The following is a 22,921-nucleotide window of genomic DNA, read 5'->3' as shown; positions in this document are numbered from 1 at the left end:
TTTTTTTTTTTTTTTTTTTTTTTTTTTTTTTTTTTTTTTTACAACCAGGGCTTACCAACCATCATTATCCACATTTTAAAAGTTTCTCTAGTCCCATGTAATCACCAAGACTAGCACAAGCTCACACAGAAATGACTGCCAGGGAGTAATCCCCACAGTAAGGTTCATACGACTTTCCGACATTCCCCATTTTTGATGAGCACTGCTTGATGAGCACCGCATTTCAGTGACACAAATGGGAACAACCTCCCACCTCCAACAACCTAGAAAACTACTTTGTGCTTTTTAGGAAACATAAAAGACTAAACATGAAAGGCATAGGGAACTGGATTTTTTTTTATTTTTTTTTTAATAATCCAGGTGTTGAAATAGGATTTTATGAAACAACTGTTTCTAGTGGCTGAAATCAGGAAAAGCACAGAGTATTAAATTGTAGAGCAGGTATCAACATATATAATTTAATCCTACTCCCTGAAACCTTACCCAGTAAGTCTGATAAAGGGCATAGCCTGAAGTGAAAGACAAGGCTACCACCAGCAACATCTCCTGCGTCACATTATGTATAACCACCAAAAGGAAAGCAAACAGAGAGACTAAATGCAAGCTAAGCTTTCACATGCCTTTCAATCACCTATCCCGCTCTAAAATTTGGGGGGGACTTATTTCATCCAGTTTTGACTCTGCCCCCTTTTCACTACGAAGGAAGGCTGAATAAATTAGCTTAGGCCATATGCCTGACTTTCAGGTTTCCTTGCTTCTAACATTGCTTGTTTACGTTAAGAGATCTGCATCAGGTATGACCCAACTCGTTAAACATCATCCATTTCTCAAGAATCCCTTGCCGCAAGCAGAATTCTTGATGTTGCCCACCAAGATCTCCTATATCATTACGGGGCATTGTACCTGCAGCAGTAGAGACAGTCCATCTTCCACAGATAAATAAAGGTCTTGAACAAACTGTTTCATCTGCCTCATAACTACATTTCGATGCTGAAAATAGCATAAGCCGTTCATGCATATTTTCTAAATTAAGCCAATGAATCTTGGCACAGGCCCAGTGAAAGGACATACATGCAAGAGACCACACGACCTGATCTATAGAGCAAAACCTGCATTTGAAGTGCTCAAGGCAGAGATTATTTTTTTTTTAACTTTGAAACCAAAACAGCTTGGTAAGACAAGTATCACTGCTGAAATGTCTTCATCCTGCTACTCGTTTTCACTGCAAATGACAAGTTGCTACTCTTGCATCTGTTGGATCTAGCTGATTTTGGCAATAAATCTGCGTATGAATTAAAGTAACTTCTAAACTGACAGTCATGAAACAATTTTGGTTCGAAGGAATCTCTAGACATCATCTAACCCAACCTCCTGCCCAAGAAAGTGCTAGACCTGCCCAGTACAAGGCTGTGCGTTAGGTTGTTGAAAACCACAATTAATTCCATCTTAAACTGTTTTTCTCCAAACCGAAGAAACCCAGCTCTCGGTCTCTCCCTATATGTCAAAATAGGATCATCACCACCCTTAAATCTTTACCTGAAAACAGCAGATCTTGTAGGGTCAAACCTGTATTCATCAAAGAGGATAAAGAATAAATCGTGTAATTGTGGATGGAGCAAAAAGCTTCTAATACAGTTTGTCACACAACAGTGAGCTTTTTGCACAGTGGGCAACATTCCCAGGAAATACATGAAACTTTTTGATTATAAGATCAAGGTGTCATATCTTTGAAGGACAGTATGAATATTTATTTAGGTCTCGTGGGAGACAGACACTTCAGTTAGATCATTTTTCTATACTCTTAGGAATAGTGCTTGAAAAGGAAAATTATTTTTTCCACCTAATTTGAAGTCTCCTTTATTTTGAAAACTTTATTACCATCATCTGGGTATCCAAACCCATGATTTCTAGAGCAAGCCAATATCCAATTTAAAATAAATGCATGACGCAAATGAATGAGGCAATCATACCCACACCCTGAAGAACAACTTCTGTTAAGTCTCAAAAACCAAATTATTTTATGGCAAGCTACTAATGAACTACAAAAATGCATACTGCAAAGACCTGTAGTGCTAACAAACACACAGGCTTGAGGAAAACATTAAGACAGCAGTTAGCATTTGTATTTTTCCAACCTTAACAGTGGGTATTTAAAAAATGAATTTGCTTGAAAGCAGAGCATAAGTAGTTTACAAATGGTGTTATGATGTTGCAAAAAGCTCTCGCCTTCACGGTGGAGCTCCTGTGATCCTTTTATGAAGCATCTCTATGCCAGTATCTGAAAACCACGAAAGGATCTCCATCTTGTGAATCCCATAATCCCTACAGTATTCTAGACAGGATTAAAGGATTTCTTCAGTTATTCTAAAGCCAAAGCATGATGAACTTTGGGGGTTGCAGGATTCAAGTTCATTCCCCAATATTTTACTGCACACCTGAGAGGCTTTTCTGTTACCACTGGATGTGGAGAGATATTTCTACCTCCTGAGGTATCAGCCCTCCACCCAACACATGTGGCTTCTACAAGGTGACATACTGTTAAATTTCAGATAGGGAGAATGTGCCAGAGACATTCATCTTCAAGGTCCTCGGAGTATCCTGGTTTGCAATTCTACCACAATTTTGGGTGAGGAATATCTTAGCGTTACCTAGTTGGCTAGGTTAAGATAAGACTCAAGCAAGATCTGTGTCTTTTGGCAAGACAGGAACAAAATACAAGATAGGAAATCATAAGAAAAAAAAAACCAAACAAAAGTACAGAAGAAGGAAAGCAACAACTCACCAATTCCCCCACAACTTCATCCTATCAACACTAACCCTACAGTTTCACAGTTGGGTGTGAGCTGAAAGAAGGCTGGTCATGCCTGACCCCTTACATCTCATACTGGGTCTGCCCCCCCTTTTCCAACCTCTTCCTTTCTACCAGCTCTAAGAGCATGCAGTGAGTCACTGAGTCATTGATTCAACAGAAATCAATTTGGTTTTCCTCTAGAGTTAGTTTTCAACTCAGATCACCAGGCTGATACAGCTCACCATGGGGCCATGCAATTTCTATAACCCATCCATGGAAATCGGTAGTCAGGAGGCGAGAGGCACCACACTTCTCACCGTAGCACAACCTTAAAATAAGCAGTCACAAAAAAGAAAGCCTCTCTATTAATCTGACTTGCTGTACAATCAACCTCAGTCTGATCAATCTTCCTAAACATTTCTCGGTGAATATGCATTAAACAAAACCTTTCTGTCCAGGGGAAAGAAAAAAAAACAAAACACAAAACCAAACAAAAACCACACCACCCAAAATAAAATGAAAACTTTTTTTTTTCCTCCAGACTAATTTCCTCCTCACCCAAAATATTCTGGCCATTCTTCTTAATTGAAACGTTTCATTTCCTCTCCTTGGAGATGCAAAAGTCTTTATCAGAGCAGATGTCATTTCATGCACTTGACTAACAATAATAATATTTCATTTCAACAAATGTTAAGATGTTCCATAATTTTTCTACTACTTGGTACTCAGTTCACATTTTCAGATTGTAAGCAGCCTCTCCTTTGAAATGCCTATTCTAACTCATTTTGGATATTAACATGCAGAATAACGTACATCGCTTTTTCACTGGCTCACAATTGCATACATAATGATAAATTTAACAACAGTGACAACTGATTTGACCCCAACAGTTTCCATTTAGGGACACTGCTACAATTTAGCACTACTTCTCCTAAGATTTCGGTTTGCCATTTTTATATTTAAAAGCAATTAAGAAACTCTTTCCCTAGCCTTTTGCCATCAAGTTCAATATAACATCTTTGGAAGACGTGGATGTTGTATTCCCTGTTTAAATATAGACAGGATGCTTAAATGAGAATTTTGGAGGTTCCTTTCCCTCTTTTAACAATCCCCTGTCTCCACAACAGCATGGAAGAAACCAGGAATCTTGACAATTGCCCCATTCCCACAGCAACTCTTGTAAACTGTATAACCAGTGCTTTAGGTGCAATTAAGTGAAAGTAGCTGATGAACTGAAAGTCTCTGGATGAACAAGACTTGAAAAAAAAAAAAAAAAAAAAAAAAAAAAAAAAAAAAAAAAAAAAAAAAAGAAAAGAAAAAAGAGATGGCTGGATTTCTTTACGGAAGACAATTACAATAGACAGCCATTAACCTGCTTACCTACCCTAGCTTAATTTTTTTAAAATGAGCTCATCTTTCTCGACTTCATCTTTCTCCTCCCTCATCCATTCTTTTCCCAGACTGCAGCAATAACATGCTTTTATTCTTTCCTTTTGACTGCCAGGGCCTTAAACTAATTATTAATTGAGAATGTATCTAAAGGATCTCAATGAGAAAGTTGGAATTAACCCAATTGCCTCTTTCTCCCTTTTATTTTGCATACTGTAACACTAGATCTACCTGTTGGTACTGCTGAAAACAGCAAATGTGTCATTTTCCTCTCAAAGGCGAGCTTTCTAGCTGCTTGGGCAAAAATATGCAACAATGAAAACCAAGGTGGAAAAAAGCAAGTACCTGGAAAAGGCCTCAGCTTTGAGTGACAGCCATTAGCAACCAAGCTGCCTGCAGATAAAATTCCCTCAACAACTCTGCTGTCCTGTAGGAAAATCCTGCAGCAGAGGGCATCGTGCGTTTGGGAAATCAGACAACTGACACTTCATCAAAAGACTTGTCCTTTAAAGAGGCTAGAAAGGCATGACCTTATGCTGCCTGCTAGTGCAGAGCTGGCTGGTTGTACAACACCGACTCATCTCGTTTCCAGTTGTTAAATTACATTAAAGGACAGCTAAAAATATATTAAATACTTTCCTATTACTTTTCCATGCAAGCAACTGCTGTAGTTACAACAAGAGTAATGTCCAGGCAAACGCTTGGCAACACAGAGGGGTGAGGGGGGAAGGTCCAGGAATGCTTCTAACACATTCCAGATCAATAACGTAACATTTGGATTGCAAATCTAAAAAGTTGTTTGTTTGGGTTTTTTTTTAATTTATTGTAAGAACAAGATCTGGTGGGTTTCTAACGAGCAAAAGAGGAAAACATTTACGTTTTCCAAAAAGGTCAAACAGATCAGAGCTATCGTTTTAATTCGCTCCCTCCCTCCACCCCCCCAAATTTTTGCCCTTTTTTTTTTTTCTTCCAAAATACACCAAAGCTTAACCAATCTACCTGTGATATACAACACGCTAAATTCTGACAAACTCACCCTGATATGCCTCATCTTCCCTGCTAGAGATTACTCACAATAAACAAGGAAGACCCGTTTGAGAAACCTGATAGTCAACGTTCAGAACAGCTTTTTTTTTTTTCTTCCAAAATACACCAAAGCTTAACCAATCTACCTGTGATATACAACACGCTAAATTCTGACAAACTCACACTGATATGCCTCATCTTCCCTGCTAGAGATTACTCACAATAAACAAGGAAGACCCGTTTGAGTAACCCGATAGTCAACGTTTAGAACAGTGACAAGAATGAAGTGTCTTAATTGATTAATGATCTCCAGGTCTCTATCGCCATCTAGTGCAAACTCATGACCATTACTACACTACCCACATCAACTCAACCCTTATGGAACGACACACCATCACCCCTCTGCTGGATCCAGCCCATACACCGCCGGAGCTGTAAGGCTTTGCTACACCTTTCTACTCTATGTCTTAAGGTAAATCAAGGTCAAACGCTAGCTCATATCTCCCTAAGGCTGACTGAGGAGAACTGAGGTTACACTCTGTCCAAGCGCTATGATCTGGCTTTATAAGTGGCTTTCCACATTACATTTAATACTTCTGCCATCAAAACCGAAGTAAACGTGTCAAACGCTAGCAGAGGTATAAACAGGTTTTTAAGCCAGCAAGAATTTTTGGTCACCATAAGGAACGGCGTGGCAGCTCCACTACTTTTAGTGCACTGGCATCACCAAACCACCAAGGGAGGCTGCAGTCCAGGAGAGGCAGCACGAAGTGCTCGGCATCAGCCGCTTGCGGTGCTCAGTCCTCCTACAGCTTCAGTGAGAAGGTCTTCAGTCCCACCATCAAAAAGCAGCGATTTACAGAAGTCATCAAAACTCATGCTCTCTCAGCTACGTTGAAACTTAATGCTACAATGAGCTGCAAGAACTTCTTCAACTTGAAATAGACATTTCCCGCTTTCAATTATTCTGCGAGGACTTAACGATTGAACTGTAATTGTGTTAGTGCAAATACCGAGCTCAGTTTTCATCCCACACAGTATTTTTCCCACTTAGACATACACAAGCCTACCTGCATTTACTCAGGTCCCCTCCACAACAGTAAAAAAAAAAAAAGTATCAATTACTAATCATCAGAAAAGGCCATTTAAATTCAAATCAATTACATTTTTCCGTAATAGTTATTTTTTAATTAACCTTTTCATACAGAGAACCCAAATCTCCTGGTACTTAACATTTACCTCTTTTATATTAGCATTTAATGGCAAGAGGAAATCTATGAATAGAAAGAGTAACATAAAATTTTCTAGTAGTATTTTTCTAGGTTAAGTATTTCAACTTAAAAAACCCGCAGAAAACTAAGGTGTCCTCTTGTGTCCCCTTTTATGGCAAAAACCACTACTCAGCAAATAAGGAATGATTAATAAAGCTGTTTATCAACTACCTACTTAAAAATGCAAGTCTTCAGAACAGAGCATATACTGTGTATTTCATCAGAATCTATCATACTTACACAGCAGCACAAGTTTACAGATCATCCTGAAAAATTATCAAGTTTTCAAAACTTTATTATCTCCACAGTATCTAGAGTAATGAATGCCAATCTACCTCAAAGAATTGGGGGGGAGAGGGGGGAAGGCAAGTTTTAGCTCTACAGGAGATGCTGTACTCCCAGCAGCCTCGTTCATAGAGAAACTTTTAGACCTGCACTGGGTACAACATAATACCGTGGCAGAGTGTTGCCTGAAAGTAAGTTTTTTCCCCAAACTCAGAGCAACTACAAAATTGCAAATTCAAATGTGTGCAAAGGCTTGGAAGAAGCAAACGAGGTCTAGCACCACCAGAATTTAAGAGGTAAGAAATCCCTTCCAACCAAAAATCAACTATGTAAGAGAAAGTGTCTCAAAGTGCTCTCTATCATATCCTGTACCACCTATTTAGGATTTTCCCACTCCACTACCACTTTGGAACATGATGCAGGAACACCAGAATTTCATGCACCATTATCTCACAACTGGTAAATCACAAACAATTGAGAATAAACTGTATGTGCAAACAAAAATTATTCCCCCCCTTAACAAAGGCCAAAAGCTCGAGTATCCATACAATATCCAGCTTGTGACAGGTGCTCCATATAACTAATGGAAATCATAAAAAAACCAAGAAGTCAAATTAATGTTTTGTTAAAAACTGCTATAAAATAGAAAGCTAGGATACTCAGCAACTTTTCATGCCAACCTTGTAGATAAATACATCAGAATCTTTCAACAACAATAAAAAAAATACTACTTCCTTAAAGGAAACATTAATTTTTGAATTCATGTGGATGTATAGCACATACACAGTTATCAAACCTGGAAATTATTTCCTAGTTAAACATGTGTGTAAAGCTAGACATACTGGCTACATACATTGGGAGGACAGCAAATGTGGGGATGGCTTCTAGAGAGATGCTTAGATGGGAAAACTTTAAGAAAACAAAGATGTCTTATCAGAAACAAAATGCCCCTATGCACACCAGTTGGGGGTTCTAAATGGACCTTCAGTGCACTGGGTAGTCCACAGCAAGGAGGGCTGTGCCCTCGCATCACAGGGGTTATGTGCCTCTAAACACAGACGTGAACTCATCCATCTCTCTGCTCAACTAAAAGGTTGGCCAGCCATCCTGTCAGCTCTGCTCCTGGCACCTTTGCAGACTTCTGCTTGGTGTTCACTTCTATACAGACCTAATACGAAGCATCATGAAAAAATGTGTTTTAAAACACTGCATATCAGTGGTACATTTTGGATCTTCAATGATTATTTTTCCCACCGGGACCAAACTGATGTGGGGTGCATTCAGCTGCCATCCTAATCAACAGCAAGAGTAGTTTTGCCTATATAAAATAAATAAAATCTGATCTCTTGAGGCTAATGCAAAGCTTCATTTTAAGAAACAAACAAACAATTTCTGAAAATAAGGTCCTGATACATAATCCACTGTCAGCATGTGATTAATTAGTCCTGTCACAAACTTTAGGGTTTCAGGAACTCAACATTCTAGGGCACAGGACAGTCTTGCCAAAGATAAGGTCATGCAAAGCTGAAGCCTACCACCAAATCAAAGCTAACCCATCAAGCAGAACTGGGAATTCATGGAAAACGTGAAAGCAGCCTTAATTTTTGTCACCATAATCTGGCCCATTGAAACTAAGCAGTTTAATTCAAAATAGGGCTGTAGTTAGGGCTCACACTTCCTGAGACTTCTTGAGACATGTCTCTGATTCTTTTCTATTTTTTCCCCAACTATGGCAATACAAGAAAAAGTAGGTGGCTTACATTCATGTAATTTTACATGTGTGTATAACCTGTTTAATGACTTACCTCTCTCCCTTTATGCGTCACCAAAGCAGCCAAAGGCTTGGCGTAGAATCTGCTGTAGGAAAATCCCAGGCAGCCATACATACTGTTAGCAGTGAGTTTCAAAGCTTTCTGTCTGATATCATACTGAAAAGAAACACAACCAGGAAAAATGATGCAACTATAGCCAACAGAGAACAGAATTTAATGTTCACAATTACATTCACAGCTTTTTATATAGTCTGCAGCAATGATGGGCTACAAGTAAAGCGCATTACAATCACTGCTCACTACTAATCATCCCTATTCTGCAAGGCTGATCAGGGCACTTAAGGGGAGCAGGAGGAAAATCAAAGGAGTTCTACAAAACACACCTGTAAATAAAGGTCTGGATTTAAATCTGGCTGTTTCATGAGCTGCTTAACCTGGCGTCTTCTCTCCACCAGTTTCCTGATTTCCTTAGGCAAAATTCCCATTTCCAGCGATGGGTCCGGAAGCTCTGGAATTTCTTCCTCTTCGTTGACCTGTCAAATGATCACCACTGCTTATCATTTTTTTGCTTGAAGATTAGATTTTAATGTGTTAACTGAAAGGCTTGGGAATAAAAACCTCAAACCACACAGCTTGTATCTTCCTGCAGAGCACCCAAAGCAGTTTAAAACAAGCATGAGAGGGTTTTTGTGGTATTTAACTACACTACTCAGTACTCGCTGGGCAACAGGGACTAAGCCTGCCTCTGTCTGGGAGAAATGAGAGACACGGACCAGTAGCAGCAAGGTATATTTTTTTTTTTCTTTAATATGCCTGCCTCTGTCTGGGAGAAATGAGAGACATGGACCAGTAGCAACAAGGTATAGGATTTTTTTTTCTTTAATACATGTACGTGTAGGTTTTATACATATAAAAATATATGTGTGTATATACATAAATCCAGATAAATAAAACACACACACTCTGACTGCTATGTATATAGATATAAAAATATAAAGAAAAACATGCAAGCAATTCTTCCCATGGTGAAAAAAAATCCATTGTATAAGTATTTTCGGTATTCAGAACTGTAAAATGGAGCATACGCTCTGTGGAATAAGATATATGATACTTTGAATAAGATAACTGACAAAAGAGAAATTGACAGTAACAAGTATGAAGTAACAGTATGAAAACTCCACCCCAAGCAACTCTTGATTACAGCAAAACAACTTAACAGAAAGCACACGTTCTTCTTGTTAGCATCACTAAAGAAATGGCTGCTCAGCAAAAATGAAAGAAATTTCAAGCACAATGACAGAGACAGAAATACACAAAGAAAGGGCAATAGAGACACTATGTGGTTGGAAAGTTTAGTAAAGCAGTTTGGGAAGAACCATATCAAGAAACGGCACCAAAACTTGATTAAACATCATACCATGATAGAAATCAAAATGAGCTGCTTTAGTTTGAAGCACAAAGAAAGCAGGGTAAATCCACAGAGAGTTTGGAGGAACTTACTGACAGAGTTCCACATACTTTATTCCTCATTTCTGGTATGGTACTGGTATTTCACTTGTTATGGGACTAACACATAACTACTTAGCTGTAACAAACAAATTCCAACCTGTGAGCTGATACCAGTTAAAAATAAAAGCCTCAGGTTTAACCTTTAGACCCGACTGGCTCACTGCTTCATTTCACAGCACAGCTCCACCAACAACTGTGCCAGCACAACTGAGGGAATGAGAATAAACAGCCATGGATAAGCCATGGCCAGCACAGCTGCTGAGAAAACAGTACGTAGAACTACACCTTCAGGAGGTTTTTTAGCTGCATTTAGTACAGTTTAAGGCCATATTAAACAGCATAAATTTCTATGAAGCTTGTCCAGCAGCTGCCATAGTCAGAGTATGACTCCCTGACACACACCCCCAAGATACACATAGTTTTCCTGATGTCTAATAAGGGTTGAGCTCGTATTGCTTTCTTTCCCCCAGGCAGAATCATGAGACTTGTGTCTCTCTGATTCAGGTATGTCTGCATGAATTCTGTGGCAACTTAATTTTAGGAAGCCTCTACCAAGTTAAGTTGAAACTGGTCAAGAGTCTCAGAAATTACTAGGAGGATCTGGGGTTCAAAAGGGCCAACAGAGCCTCACTAAAAAAGTTATTTCATGAGGATACCAAGATTTTATTTTGATGGGAGAGAACTTACCAAGATTCTATTAGAGTATTACTGAAAGGAAGACAACAGACATACAATATTCAGAAAGTCCCAACCCCAAACTTACTTTGATGCATCTTTAAACAAGAATGACTTCTTTCACACGTGAGGGGGGAAAAAAAAAACCAAACCCAAGAACAAACAAAAAAGAACTATTTCTTAAAAGCTGATTCACAGAAAACACACCAAAGTTTAGACAGTGTAACTTAAGTCACAAGTTAAAGCACACAAACCTCTGCCCTATTCTGTGCTTCTGATGACAGTCGCTGCACTGTGGTAAAGCAGATATTGAACTCCTGGATAATTGATGGGTACAAGCTGTTGAAGTCGAGAAGCAAAATAAACTTGTCATAAAAACCTAAAACAGAGTTTAAAACAAAAGTCACAATTACTCAGTCTCCCCAAGGACTTCATCCAACTCTACATTTAATATTTAAGTGACAGTAATACATTGTACCATGTTTCCAGCATCTAAATCCCTTAACGTAGCTGTTGAGATGCACCACTACGCATTATAGAAAGCTGTCAGAAGTGGAACGATCCAACCCCATTAACTCACCAGAGTTGAACAGATAGCTTCTGTGTTACTATAGGACACTTGTACAGTTTGCCCCACATAGAGGAGAAACTGAAAGAAAACTTCCGTGTCCATTAGAAAATTACAGACAGACATACAGCCCTGATTCTTTGCAAAAGCATAATCTTCTCACAAAAAGCTAAGAAATAAAATGTCCCAAGAATAAGCAATTCCACAACTGATGTTGGGAATTTTCTAGTACATGCCACCATGCCCCACAAACCACCACACCAAACTCCCATAACATGCACACATTGCCCATCGCAATCTCTCCGCTTTAATATAACCTACCTGGCTCTAACTTCATAGAAGAAAGAAAATTGCCACATCTTACCTACTTTGGGATCCAAGACTAAGCCCCCAGCATATGCTGCTTTCTTTTTCCCTATCTTTGATTTATTCTGATCTTCAAAATCTTCATCTTCATCCACCTACATTTGGCATTTAAAAAAGTCATTATCTAGTCTCCAAGATTTCTGTACTGTTGGAGGAGTTATTTTTGGCAAAGCAAATATGAAATTGGGAACCGGTGCAGAGAGTTACTTTTAAAATACATGCAAAACATGGTGTTTTCATCATGATCCTTATTAAAGCTTTCTACATGTCAAAAGAGCATTTAAACCAACTCCTATAGGAACATATGCTAACAAGGGATTACAAAGACCTTAAGGAATCGTAATCATTCAACATAGCACTAGTATGCATTTTCTGCCTGGATGTAAAAGTCAACACTAGCAAAAAAATCAACTCATGACCCAGGAGAAGTATTATTGCCCAATTAAAATGTAGGTTTTGGAACTACAAGAACTAGGCTTTAATAAAACAAATTATTACTGATCTAAAGAGTATTCTGCTATTTGTTTTATTGTAAGAACAATTTTTCTCCCAGTTGTTCAATGTTACCCTGAATAATTTAAAATTCTGGCACTGCTTTGATCCAACAACACAATCAACAGAACTTATTGCTTTGAAATTTGCTGTGACCTTATTTGGAAGTAAAACTCAAAAAGCAATACAAAATACGAATACATTCTCAAATCTGAATCTGTTTGCTAGCAAACATATAGATGTTTCTATAAACACTATTTACACTGGTACTATCCAGAGGAATTTATTTTTTTTAATACCCTTGGATATTTTGCCCACATTCTCAATCACTCACCTTCCAAATTATACTTGAACTACTGTTCATCAGCAGAATAATCATAGGGCAAACATGCATCTATTAGGCAGAGATTACCTTCTTTACTGTTTCCCTACACAGCCAAGTAGTTAGCTTATTTCAATTTTAAGCTAAAAGAGCAACTGAGTTTCCACAGATCTGTGATAAAATGGAAAAGGTGTTACACTGTCCCTTTAAAACTATACATTCTTCCTTCATAAACTCAGTACAAAAAAGAATTTTTGAATTAAGCATAATCTGTAACATTAAGTTATATGTTATATCTAACATATGTTTGGATTTTCCGTGCTCTCATAGAACAGTAATACACAAAAGACAGAAGAATTCTTTTTCTTTTCAATAAAAATTATTGGAAAGAGAAAAACTAGACCCACCAGCTTCTGCATAGGCTTTTTAAAAACTTGTTTGTCCGGTACTATGTAGTCTTTTTCATGAAATGCATGAAGCAGCAAGAACTCATTACGTTCAGATCGTCCACCCATCATTGTCCTCGACTGTAGACAGGGGCAAAAAAAGAATTCAAAGCAAAGCATAGAAAACTCTGACATACCAAAAAAGACAAAGCAATGTCCTTCGACTGTTTAGAAGTTCACCTAGCATCACTAGTCTTCTGTATCATCACCGTGCACAAAATTCAAATGTGATATTTTTATGGAAGTTTTAAGTTATTACTTGGCTAGATCATCGAACTGTCACACTCATCACAGCAAAAAATTTAAAGCATCATGTATTCACAATTAGCATTTACAGACTAGAACTAGCAAATCAAACACAGAAAACATTGAACTGTTTTTGTGGGACAATGGAGGAGGGTGGAAAATAATAAAAATGTACCATGACATTCCCAGAGATGTTTGTTATTTGAAGAGCCAGTGGCAGGACATTCAGCTCACACATGATCTGGAGAATGAATCTGGCATCTGTCCAGGTGTTTTCCAGCATAAACATTAAGTGAGGAGAATCACTGGGAAAAGAAGGGGGATGGCCTAGTAAAGTAAAATCAGCCTCCTTTGTAGCAGTTTAGACCTCTATGCTGAATGGATTACACGGTATCTGTAGCACACCAGTGTTGAATGATACACTTAACTCTTTTAATTGAGAAAAAAACCAAACCCAGAACTCAAACTTGCATATCCTATTAGTGTATCTAAACCAATGCTCTTACAAATCAATTTGCTTCACACATAATAAGCCACCACCCATGAGTAGCTTGAAACATAAAATACTGTTAAGACAGTATTTTACTTCCCAAATACCAGTATGCTAAGTCAGCATCTCCATGACAAATCAAATAAGCAAGCATGAAATTGCATAGTGGGGAAACTAGCTCTTTTACTTTCCAGTGAAGGATTAAAAACATGAATCAGCAACATACCTGTACATATTTCGAATTTCCTCTGGTAGAATTGTCATCTTCTCTGTTTTCAAAATCTGGTGGACCAGTTCAGACAGATGGTAACTTTTGCAACGAATTAATTCTTTAGCCGAAATTTCTACATCACAGATCATTCGACCGCAAGCAGCGTTCCTTTCAGCAAACCCTCCTCGACCCTTAAACATATCATAAAAGGAGAGAAAACCCCAAACAAAATTAAACATACAAACATTAATAAAGAATATCTACCCAAAATATATGCTTATAGGACTCAGTTAAGTCAGTTGGTCACTAAATACTCTAAATACTCTACTAAATACCACTAATACTCAAGCTTTATTATATTATTATGCCCTAAAGGAATCCATGATGTCTTTCAGTATATGCAGTTGATACTTAACTCTCATTACTAGTTAGACCTTAATTCTTAAGCTGTTGTGCATTCTTTTTTTTCCTTTAATAATTAGAATAGTCCCAACGAGAACATGTGTATGCATTTTGTTTTTCCTCCAAGGATATTTTTTGTACCAACAGCAGGACAGAAAAGTCACAAAACAAACCACACACAAATACTCGGCCTCCAGGAAAGACAGGAACAGGCAAGAACACACCCACATTCAGCACTTCAATACTCCAAGTCTCACACATTGTCCTCTGAACAAATATGTACTAAGAACTACAGAATTATTAACTAAGCAGCTCTCTATGGGATGATTCACCAATCAATCCAAATTACATTTTCTCATTTTACAGTTATAGCAGACAAAGACTGTTAACAGTAAAGACTATTGCAATTAATGTGTCATTACCGTCATCTAGTTGAGACATGTAAACTAAATTAGCCTAACTTGAAAATTAGTTTAGCTTATTACTGTAATAAAAGTCATATAAACATTCATCGTTTCTGATCCAGGACACAGGAAATTCAGCGTGACCAACAGTCAAAATACATCAGTGTCACATTTACAATTCCTCAGCAAAATTAATTCATTTTTAATCACATGCAACATAAGGGGGCTTAAAAGACTTGAGCAATCTTATTACCCCAAGCTTTGGCATATTGGACCTCCTCAGTCGACCTATCTTGGACCAGTGAGGGACTTTGCACGCATTAATTCTTTGAAGCAGCACTTCCAGATCAAATCCATAAATATTATGACCCTTGCAGCAGAAAAAATAACAAAAAAAGGTTACAACAAATGCAAATTGAAAGACTTACTTTCACACAGTCAGTATTCCTTTGCCCTTTGTGGTTTTTTCCAACTAATTGATGGCATTATCTCTCTCATAGAAAGCACTTTCTAAGAGAACATTCATCAACAGTACTCATTAGTCTTAACACTAACAATGCTGTTCAGCAGAATACCAAAATAAGCTCTATAACTGGCTCATAGCACACACAATTCAGCTTTATGCTTTGATACCAGAGATTAGGATTTAAAGCTTTCTAGAAAAAAAAAAAACCAAAACAACATTCTTGATGCAGCATATAAACTTAGTTACGAGTAATTCCTTTCCTCTCCATCCATGAAAGTGTCGATATTGACATAAAAATAATGTAATTCCTTTCCTCTCCATCCATGAAAGTGTCAATATTGACATAAAAAGAATTTTTTTTTTGTTTTGATACTACAACAGGCATAGCTGTTAAATCTGGACAGGAAGAGCTCGCAACTAATATTTACACATCAAAGTACTCCAGCAATAGTTGCAGAGTTTAAACAATGCTAAGGACATTGATGAAAATGGTCCGTAACCTCAGCCGAAAGCAAAATACTGCCCTGATGAACACAAGTCTACGTGCACCAGTCACCAGGAACTGCAGGCTGACCATCCCAGATACATCTGTGTAGTGCAATCTAGAAGCAGCTCCTTGAAAGCATCATCAGCATTACAGCCAGAGTAGAGGGGTCCTACCTGTATTGATATAGCTTGTTTTTCAACAGCACTAATTAAACCAGGTGCAAATTAAACTGCCCTAACACAGCTCTGCTGGTTTTATGATCAGAGCTCTCATGCCCCTATGCTACTGGTGTCTTCACTTGAAAACCATTGGGTGCAGCGTTCCCCCTGATTCCTTCCCACAGCCACCAGGAAGCTCAGCTCATAGGATGAACACCAGATACCAGCCACACTGAGCTGAAAACATCAGGAACCTGGCTACTCATTTCATCCTATTGCCACCACTTCATTATTTGTATTTACCTACAGAAGAATAACACGTTGTATACAACCTTAGATTTATAACCAACCTCAAACTGTCTTCAAAATTTCATTAAATGAAAGTCAGGACTGTACATTAATTAAACATAACAAAAAAGAAAATGAGTAATTATAATAAAACCCCAACTGCCAATACAGGAAAAAACATAAGAACACCTATTACAAAACTTGGCTCAGATCCTGTAGGTTTGTACAGGTTATCATTTTGATTTACAGCATAAACACAATCTAAATGGTGAGGCAAATTATATGAACATCTGAACTGAAACAGACTCCTAAGTATACCAAGAGTTCCCATTTTTTCTAGAAAATCACAAGGGTTTTTTTCTTGTGTTTTGTCTTTCTGAGTAAAGCAAAAAAAAAAAACCAACTTGTTTCAGATACTATGGAAATACTGCCTATTTCAGATACTATGGGAAATAATAGGATGTATAAAATGCTGTCAGGGAAAATTCTGTATCATCTTGCTATCAAAGTAAACCTGCTGTCTTATAAGCAAATTCAATTCATAAGGCAGTCTAAGATAAACATTAAAAAAAACCTATATGGGGACAAAAGAAAAAGAACAAAGCTGACCAACTGACAATATGCTTTAATTTAACTCTTAAAGCCTCAGAACTACTCACCACAACAACATCTGGGTCAATTTTGTGAATCTTCGCAAGGAAAAATCCCAGCAGTGTCCTCTCTGTTGCAGCAATTTCTATTTTAGCATTCTAAAAGGAGCAAGAGAGCACCTGATTTCAATGACCCAATAAGTTTAAAATGGAAACATCTCCTCTCCCCTACTAGTTACAAGACAATAATAAAGCACCATAGAGTTCTCCCTTTCCTTCTGTAATTCAAGGCTTTTTGTTCTCACTCCCATAGACACAGAAAGCTTTTCTCAGAGGCTTTTTTCCATTTTGCTTTTGTATGCAGGTGTCTAGTGATATTTTAAGAGCCTCCTAAGAATCAAGCACACCAGGAAAATGCTCCATGTGCATCCTTCACTCACAGGCTTAAGATTACACAGAAACAGAGGAAAAACAAAAATAGGTTACTTTATTATTCTGTCAGCTCTCCCAGTGCCCTTTAGAAAGGACGTCTTCTACATTTTGACAGACTTTACTGTCCAAGGAAAGAAGAAACAAATCCTCTCAGTTTACTAAGAGTACATAGTCAGGTAAAATGAAAATGAAGCACAATTTTAGCCTCTTTGCCAAACCTTTCCAACTGTCTTGTCTAACACTGTCTATTTTATGAGCACAACTAGCAGCAGTACTGAATCACACAAAGCACACACCTCTGTTTTTACAAGCAACACAGAATAAATACCTAGATTTAGGTTTGCAGAGCAGAAATGAAATAATCACACCATTCCTTTGAAACTTTCTTTTCCACAACTTACCCAAAGCAATGTGAAGTTCATATTTTAAAAGATACTGGAATCAGAAGGCTAACAAAATTAAATTACCTTCTTTTTAATAGCTTCTTTGAAGTCATAAGGAAAAATGCAATCATTGGGTTTGGAAACAACTGCAAAAGAAATTATATTTGTTCTTAAATACAAGTTCTTAATTGTACCCTCCCTGTAAGCATCCATCCACAGCAAAGGGAGCTAAGGAAAACTAGCCTCTAATTCTAAAAAAGTAGACTTATGCAAATACTTGTCTTTAAGATAACTGAGTAATTAGTAAAGTATTAAACAACTTTAATCAGTCATATTTGAGGTTATCATTGGAGACTAAAACTATGGTCCACAGCTTCCAAAGAACTTCCTATCACAAGCATTCAAAACTCTTCATCACTGTCCGACTGGGATCTGAATCTCAAGGTTTAGCTGATCTTACTATAATGACACCACGGCAAGAGATTTTTTTTTTCCCCCTAAGAAAACTTGTTTATAAATGAATGTGACAAGTTTATTTTTTAAATTCTGTTCAGAAGAACTGAACTGAAAAATAACTAAGTGACAGTAAATAAATGGTCTAAATTAATGGGTGAAGAAAGCAATCCAAGAGAACACCTGATGACGAAATAAAAATTATAGGAAACTGTAGAGAGCAGGGTTACTTTGCATCATCTCAAACTTAAGATTTTTTCAAGGTTTTCAATAAAAAGTCAGTAACCATTGAAGTCAAAGACAGGGAGAAAAGCCTGCCTCCGAGTTTGCCACTTAATTATTCTAATCCATTACTACTGAAGTAGCAGAACGAATGAAAAGAAACCAAACCAACCAAAAAACACAACAACAACAGAAAAACTCTGAAGGAATTATTTTTCTACTTATAATCTGCTCCAAGTACATACCACAAAAGTGTGTCTGAAAAGGAGGCTGAGGTGGAGCCTTATCCAAAGGAAATTTCTGATGAATCAGAGCTGCAATAGCCACAACCTATACCAAGGAGATACAGAACACATAGCTTCAGAAACATGACTACTATCAATACCCATTTTTCCCACCTATTTTTTAAGTTTCCTCATCTCTTTTCTCTTGTTTCTACAAAAGATCTTTTTAAAATTAATTCCAACTATAAATAGTTAAAAAGAAGAAAAGTTGTCCATTGATCTAAAGTAGAACTTACTCCTAAATGATCATCCAAGAAATCAGAGAGGAAAAATAATTTTAGAAAATTTTGCTTTTATCAAATTTTCTTCTGACCCTGAACAGACCCCACAATTAAAAGGATTCCCTATGAAGCCCAGGGGAGATGTGAGCAGGGCAGGACATGCAGAGGCCTTGCCTCCAGAACCGCTGCCCCTGAGCAAGCAGTCAAGACTGACAAGAAGCCAAGAGGTTTTAGCTTTACTGATCTTTCTGCTTGCTTTGCTGGCAGGACATCCTGGCTCCCCAGACACTGGTCAGGAAAACCCAACAGAAGACAACGCACACAGACTTTAGAAACATCTTGGCAAGCAGAGTCCTGTTGGTACCTGCTATATGTCTCATTATGTTGGCTAGAAACCAGAAATTTTCCATACTCCTCCACAAAAAATTTTAATTTCACTTAGAGGATGAATTCTGCTTGAAAAAGTTGGCAGCCAAATTCTTCTTCCAGAAGAAACAACTATCCTATCCTATTAGTGAATACTGATTGTCTTCCTAGGCAGGAGACCTGCTAAAAATCAGGTAAGCATGCTTAACTACACATTATGGTCTGCAGTCCACAACTGAGAGTGGCCACCTACATCTCTCCTCCTCTCTGAGAAAAGATCTCACAGCAGAATAATAGGCACTACAAGATTTAGACCAAATTCTCACTCTATTTTAAAATGAGTTTTACTAGCGGAAAAACAGGGTCATTCTACCTAGAACCTATGATTAGCTCTACAAAAAAATAATCCATTAACAGTTGTTCTGGGACAGTTTCACTTAGAACTATTATGCACTACAGACAAATAGAATGCTTGAAAAAACATGTAATGATCCACTGTCACAGTAAATATTGTCACCAAATAAGCCCCTCGAACCCACACATCTTATGCTGGTGAGACGCCAGTGACAATTTCTTTGAAGACCCCATGACACAGAAAGTTTATTCAACAGTAAATATATTTAGATGTGTTTTATAAGGTGAAGCTCTTTCAAGACTTAGAAAATTTTTAGTATATGCCAAAGAACGAAACTAAACCAAAATGAGAGCAGATGACTTACCTCATTCTGGTGAGTCTTTGGGTTCTGAGTGGTCTTCATGCTGAGGGACATGACCACGAGAGGAGGAGGAGGAGAAAGATCTTTAACCACGTTCACCAAGCCAGGCTTCATGGCCACAGCCTCCACCTTACACCAGCTGACAGACTGGTTTGAAGGCTCTGAGGAAACAACACAAACCACCTTCATTCTTCAGGGAACCACACAGAAAGTTTCTGTAACAGTACTGTTGTCCTTTTGCCTTTGACAGACCAAGATACAGACTAACCCTGCCAAATTTTTGGTAACTCCCTGGGCCCTGATTCCCTAGTCAGAAGCCTAGTCACACCAGGGGCTCTTTAGTACCAAAGAAGAGAAGGAAGATTCATACTGAGGTCAGAAAGATGTGTAATGCCAAAAATACCCACCAAAGCCTTTAGGCAGCTTTATACGGAGTCATAGTAGAGAAAGGTATAAGGCAAGCAAGCATGACTCTAACCTAAATTAATATACCACGTCTTAGCATCTAATCTTGTAGTCAAAGGGAGAAGGCTTCATAAAAAATAAATTAATACAAGTGAAATGAACGAAAGCTCAGAAATTTCTCAAATGCTACAGAAAAGGCAGCCAGAGTGCTAATCAAAAGAATCTTGATCGAATGAGAACAAGAACATATGACTGACTGAAACACACCAGATAATTAATTAATTGACATATAGTCCTTCAGAAATGCAGTTATGGAAACAAGGAAATGGGGGATGTCATAAGAGAGTTCATCCTACCCTGGTAGTATAAACTATCCTATAATGTAAGGGAGACGACAGAAAGTTATTTAGACCTAAAGTGTACATGAGCTAAAAAAAAAATATCGATAGATGGAGAGGAAAAAAAAAAAAAAGGACACATTCACCACCCATTATCATTTGAGAATATTTTAGTCTGTAATTCTTCACTTGCTTTAGGAAAAAAAAAAAGATCTAGTATAAACTATCCTATAATGTAAGGGAGATGACAAAGTTATTTAGACCTAAAGTGTACAAGAGCTAAAAAAATATAGATAGATGGAGGGAAAAAAAAAAAAGAGACACATTCACCACCCATCATCATTTGAGAATAATTTGGTCTGTAATTCTTCACTCACTTTAGAAAAAAAAAAGATCATTCACAAAAGTTGCTGATGAGGTAACTCACTACACTTCTGACTTCTGAGTTTACACTTCTGACAGATTAACCCTTTAAAGACAGCTGTTGGTAGAACATTGGTAGATCCAGACATCTTACCCTGCAAAATTATTTGACCTCTGCCTGGAAACCCACATATTTTATCTTCTCTCATTATCCTTGCTCTAAGTGCAAACAGGTAACTGACTAAACTATCTTCATTTATAAAATACTGATGATCTCTCCAAATGAAGACAGACAATCCATTGCTTGGCACCTTTTTTCTTTCATCTCCAATGCCTTAACACCCAGAGCTTCAACTAGCACTCTACAGAGCAGTGGTCTCCAAAGTACGGTGCGTAAGACAATCCATTGGGGTGTGGGAAGAAATATTTTACCATTAATTTACCATTAATAAATACTGTTAAAAGTGTTTATTTCACACACCTCATCCTTTTTTAATTTCTATTTTTGTGTTGATTTTATAATGCACATAATATATTAGTACAGTAGAACATGCATATAATTTATAAATAAATATTTATATATTGGGGGTACATGCTCCAATTTTTACTGACGGGGTGCACAGTCTAACAAGTTTGGAGCCACTGCTCTAAGAAAGCTTTGGGGCTATCCAGCCCCAAACTGGGGGCTATCAAACTGCAAAAACAGCTTCATTATGAATAGCGATGACAGTTTTTGAAGAAGTTGTAGAAGTCTGATCAAATGGTTCAAAACTTGCTTACTCTAAACCTTCCAGCTATACTCTTTAGCCTTAAGACCCTCTATGGGAAGTGCAGAAGGGAAGATACAAAAGACAGCAAGAACCTCTGTGAAACTAGATGCCTCCCAACCAAAACCAACCAAACAAACAAACCCAAAAAACCGACCAAACAAAAAAAACCCACCCCTCCAAACAACCCAGCTTTGGGGCACAAAATCCAGTGCAGCCATCTCGCCAAAAAACCAACCAACCAAAAAAACCCCACCCCCCCAAACAACCCAGCTTTGGGGCAGAAAATCCTGTGCAGCCATGTCATGGTTTGGCCTGGACTGGCCACTGAATGAAAGACAAATGCTCTCTTTATTAGAGAAATTTGCATAAATATAACTAGCCAGCTGATAGACAGCTTTCAACAGAATGGGACTGACATGGTTTTCAAAAGAGCAATTCCAACATCAAGATACAGACTCTTCCTGGAACATGAAAGCTGTAATAGACATATGGGAGTGGTGAAAAAAGTGCTCCCTTAAATTACTACTTCACTCTGGTGTGGAATCAGTATCTGAGCTCAGGCAAGGTAGTTCTAAGGCACAAGGTAAGTTCGTATCTGAGCTCAGGCAAGGTAGTTCTAAGGGGAAATAACGCACATCAGCATTAAGTAAAACTGACCACTGCCTGAACTGTTGGTTATCACTGCCATAACATTTGTCATCCTGGATATAAGGAACAACACAGCTCTGGACTCTACAGGTGAACAAAAAAAAACGGCCAAAGAAATACGAAATCAATTCCTGGGCAAAGAGTACAAATGAAAAAGCACTCTTAGGCCTTTAAAATCAGTGCCAGAAAGTACACTGATGCTTGCCAATGTCTGGTGGAAACCCATCACAGCTAATCCGTCTTTTGGCAGCCAGCGGTTTGCCTGGTCTATTCCAGCTCAAAGTCCTTACTGGTATCAGCTTTGTCAGCGACTGAGCGAGGTGCTGAAAAGGAGAATCCTCCTGGCGTCAGCGTTCGTAGTCTCAGTTCTACATTTGAAATGCCCCGAGGAGACTGCACTAATAGATGCAGCTTTTGTCCAGACTGATCAGCTTCCCTGCGGTCTTGGGAATACTGAATAAAGTGCTCTAACCCAGCCAAAATAAGGCAGCATAATCACCTCGAAGTGGTGCACACCACTCATGAGGCAGAAAGTATTTCAAACTAAAATCTACATGTTCAAACTAAAAGCACCACAAACTTTTGTAAGTGACAGAGGAAAAAAAAACCACACTAACACACAAACAAAAAAGCCATGTAACAGCTGTCTGCTCTTAAAAAGATACA

General features: G+C 38.0%; 1 protein-coding gene across 1 annotated transcript in view; it reads right to left on the bottom strand.

The window, feature by feature from the left end:
• POLA1 (polymerase (DNA directed), alpha 1, catalytic subunit) overlaps positions 1 to 22,921 on the bottom strand; it is a 209,903-nt gene that overhangs the window by 165,563 nt on the left and 21,419 nt on the right. The window contains exons 14-25 of the mRNA XM_014948364.1: positions 19,735 to 19,892; positions 18,390 to 18,474; positions 17,554 to 17,615; positions 16,724 to 16,813; positions 14,919 to 15,035; positions 13,875 to 14,050; positions 13,334 to 13,463; positions 12,874 to 12,993; positions 11,651 to 11,747; positions 10,973 to 11,097; positions 8,918 to 9,067; positions 8,568 to 8,690 (exon numbers count right to left, since the gene is read on the bottom strand). Of these exons, the coding sequence (XP_014803850.1) occupies positions 8,568 to 8,690; positions 8,918 to 9,067; positions 10,973 to 11,097; positions 11,651 to 11,747; positions 12,874 to 12,993; positions 13,334 to 13,463; positions 13,875 to 14,050; positions 14,919 to 15,035; positions 16,724 to 16,813; positions 17,554 to 17,615; positions 18,390 to 18,474; positions 19,735 to 19,892 (1,433 nt within the window). The remainder of the gene's footprint in view (positions 1 to 8,567; positions 8,691 to 8,917; positions 9,068 to 10,972; positions 11,098 to 11,650; positions 11,748 to 12,873; positions 12,994 to 13,333; positions 13,464 to 13,874; positions 14,051 to 14,918; positions 15,036 to 16,723; positions 16,814 to 17,553; positions 17,616 to 18,389; positions 18,475 to 19,734; positions 19,893 to 22,921) is intronic.

This window comes from Calidris pugnax, unplaced genomic scaffold (genome assembly GCF_001431845.1).
Source record: "Calidris pugnax isolate Ruff unplaced genomic scaffold, ASM143184v1 scaffold164, whole genome shotgun sequence".
Lineage (NCBI taxonomy): Eukaryota > Metazoa > Chordata > Aves > Charadriiformes > Scolopacidae > Calidris > Calidris pugnax.
This window is presented reverse-complemented; position numbering and strand designations above follow the sequence as displayed.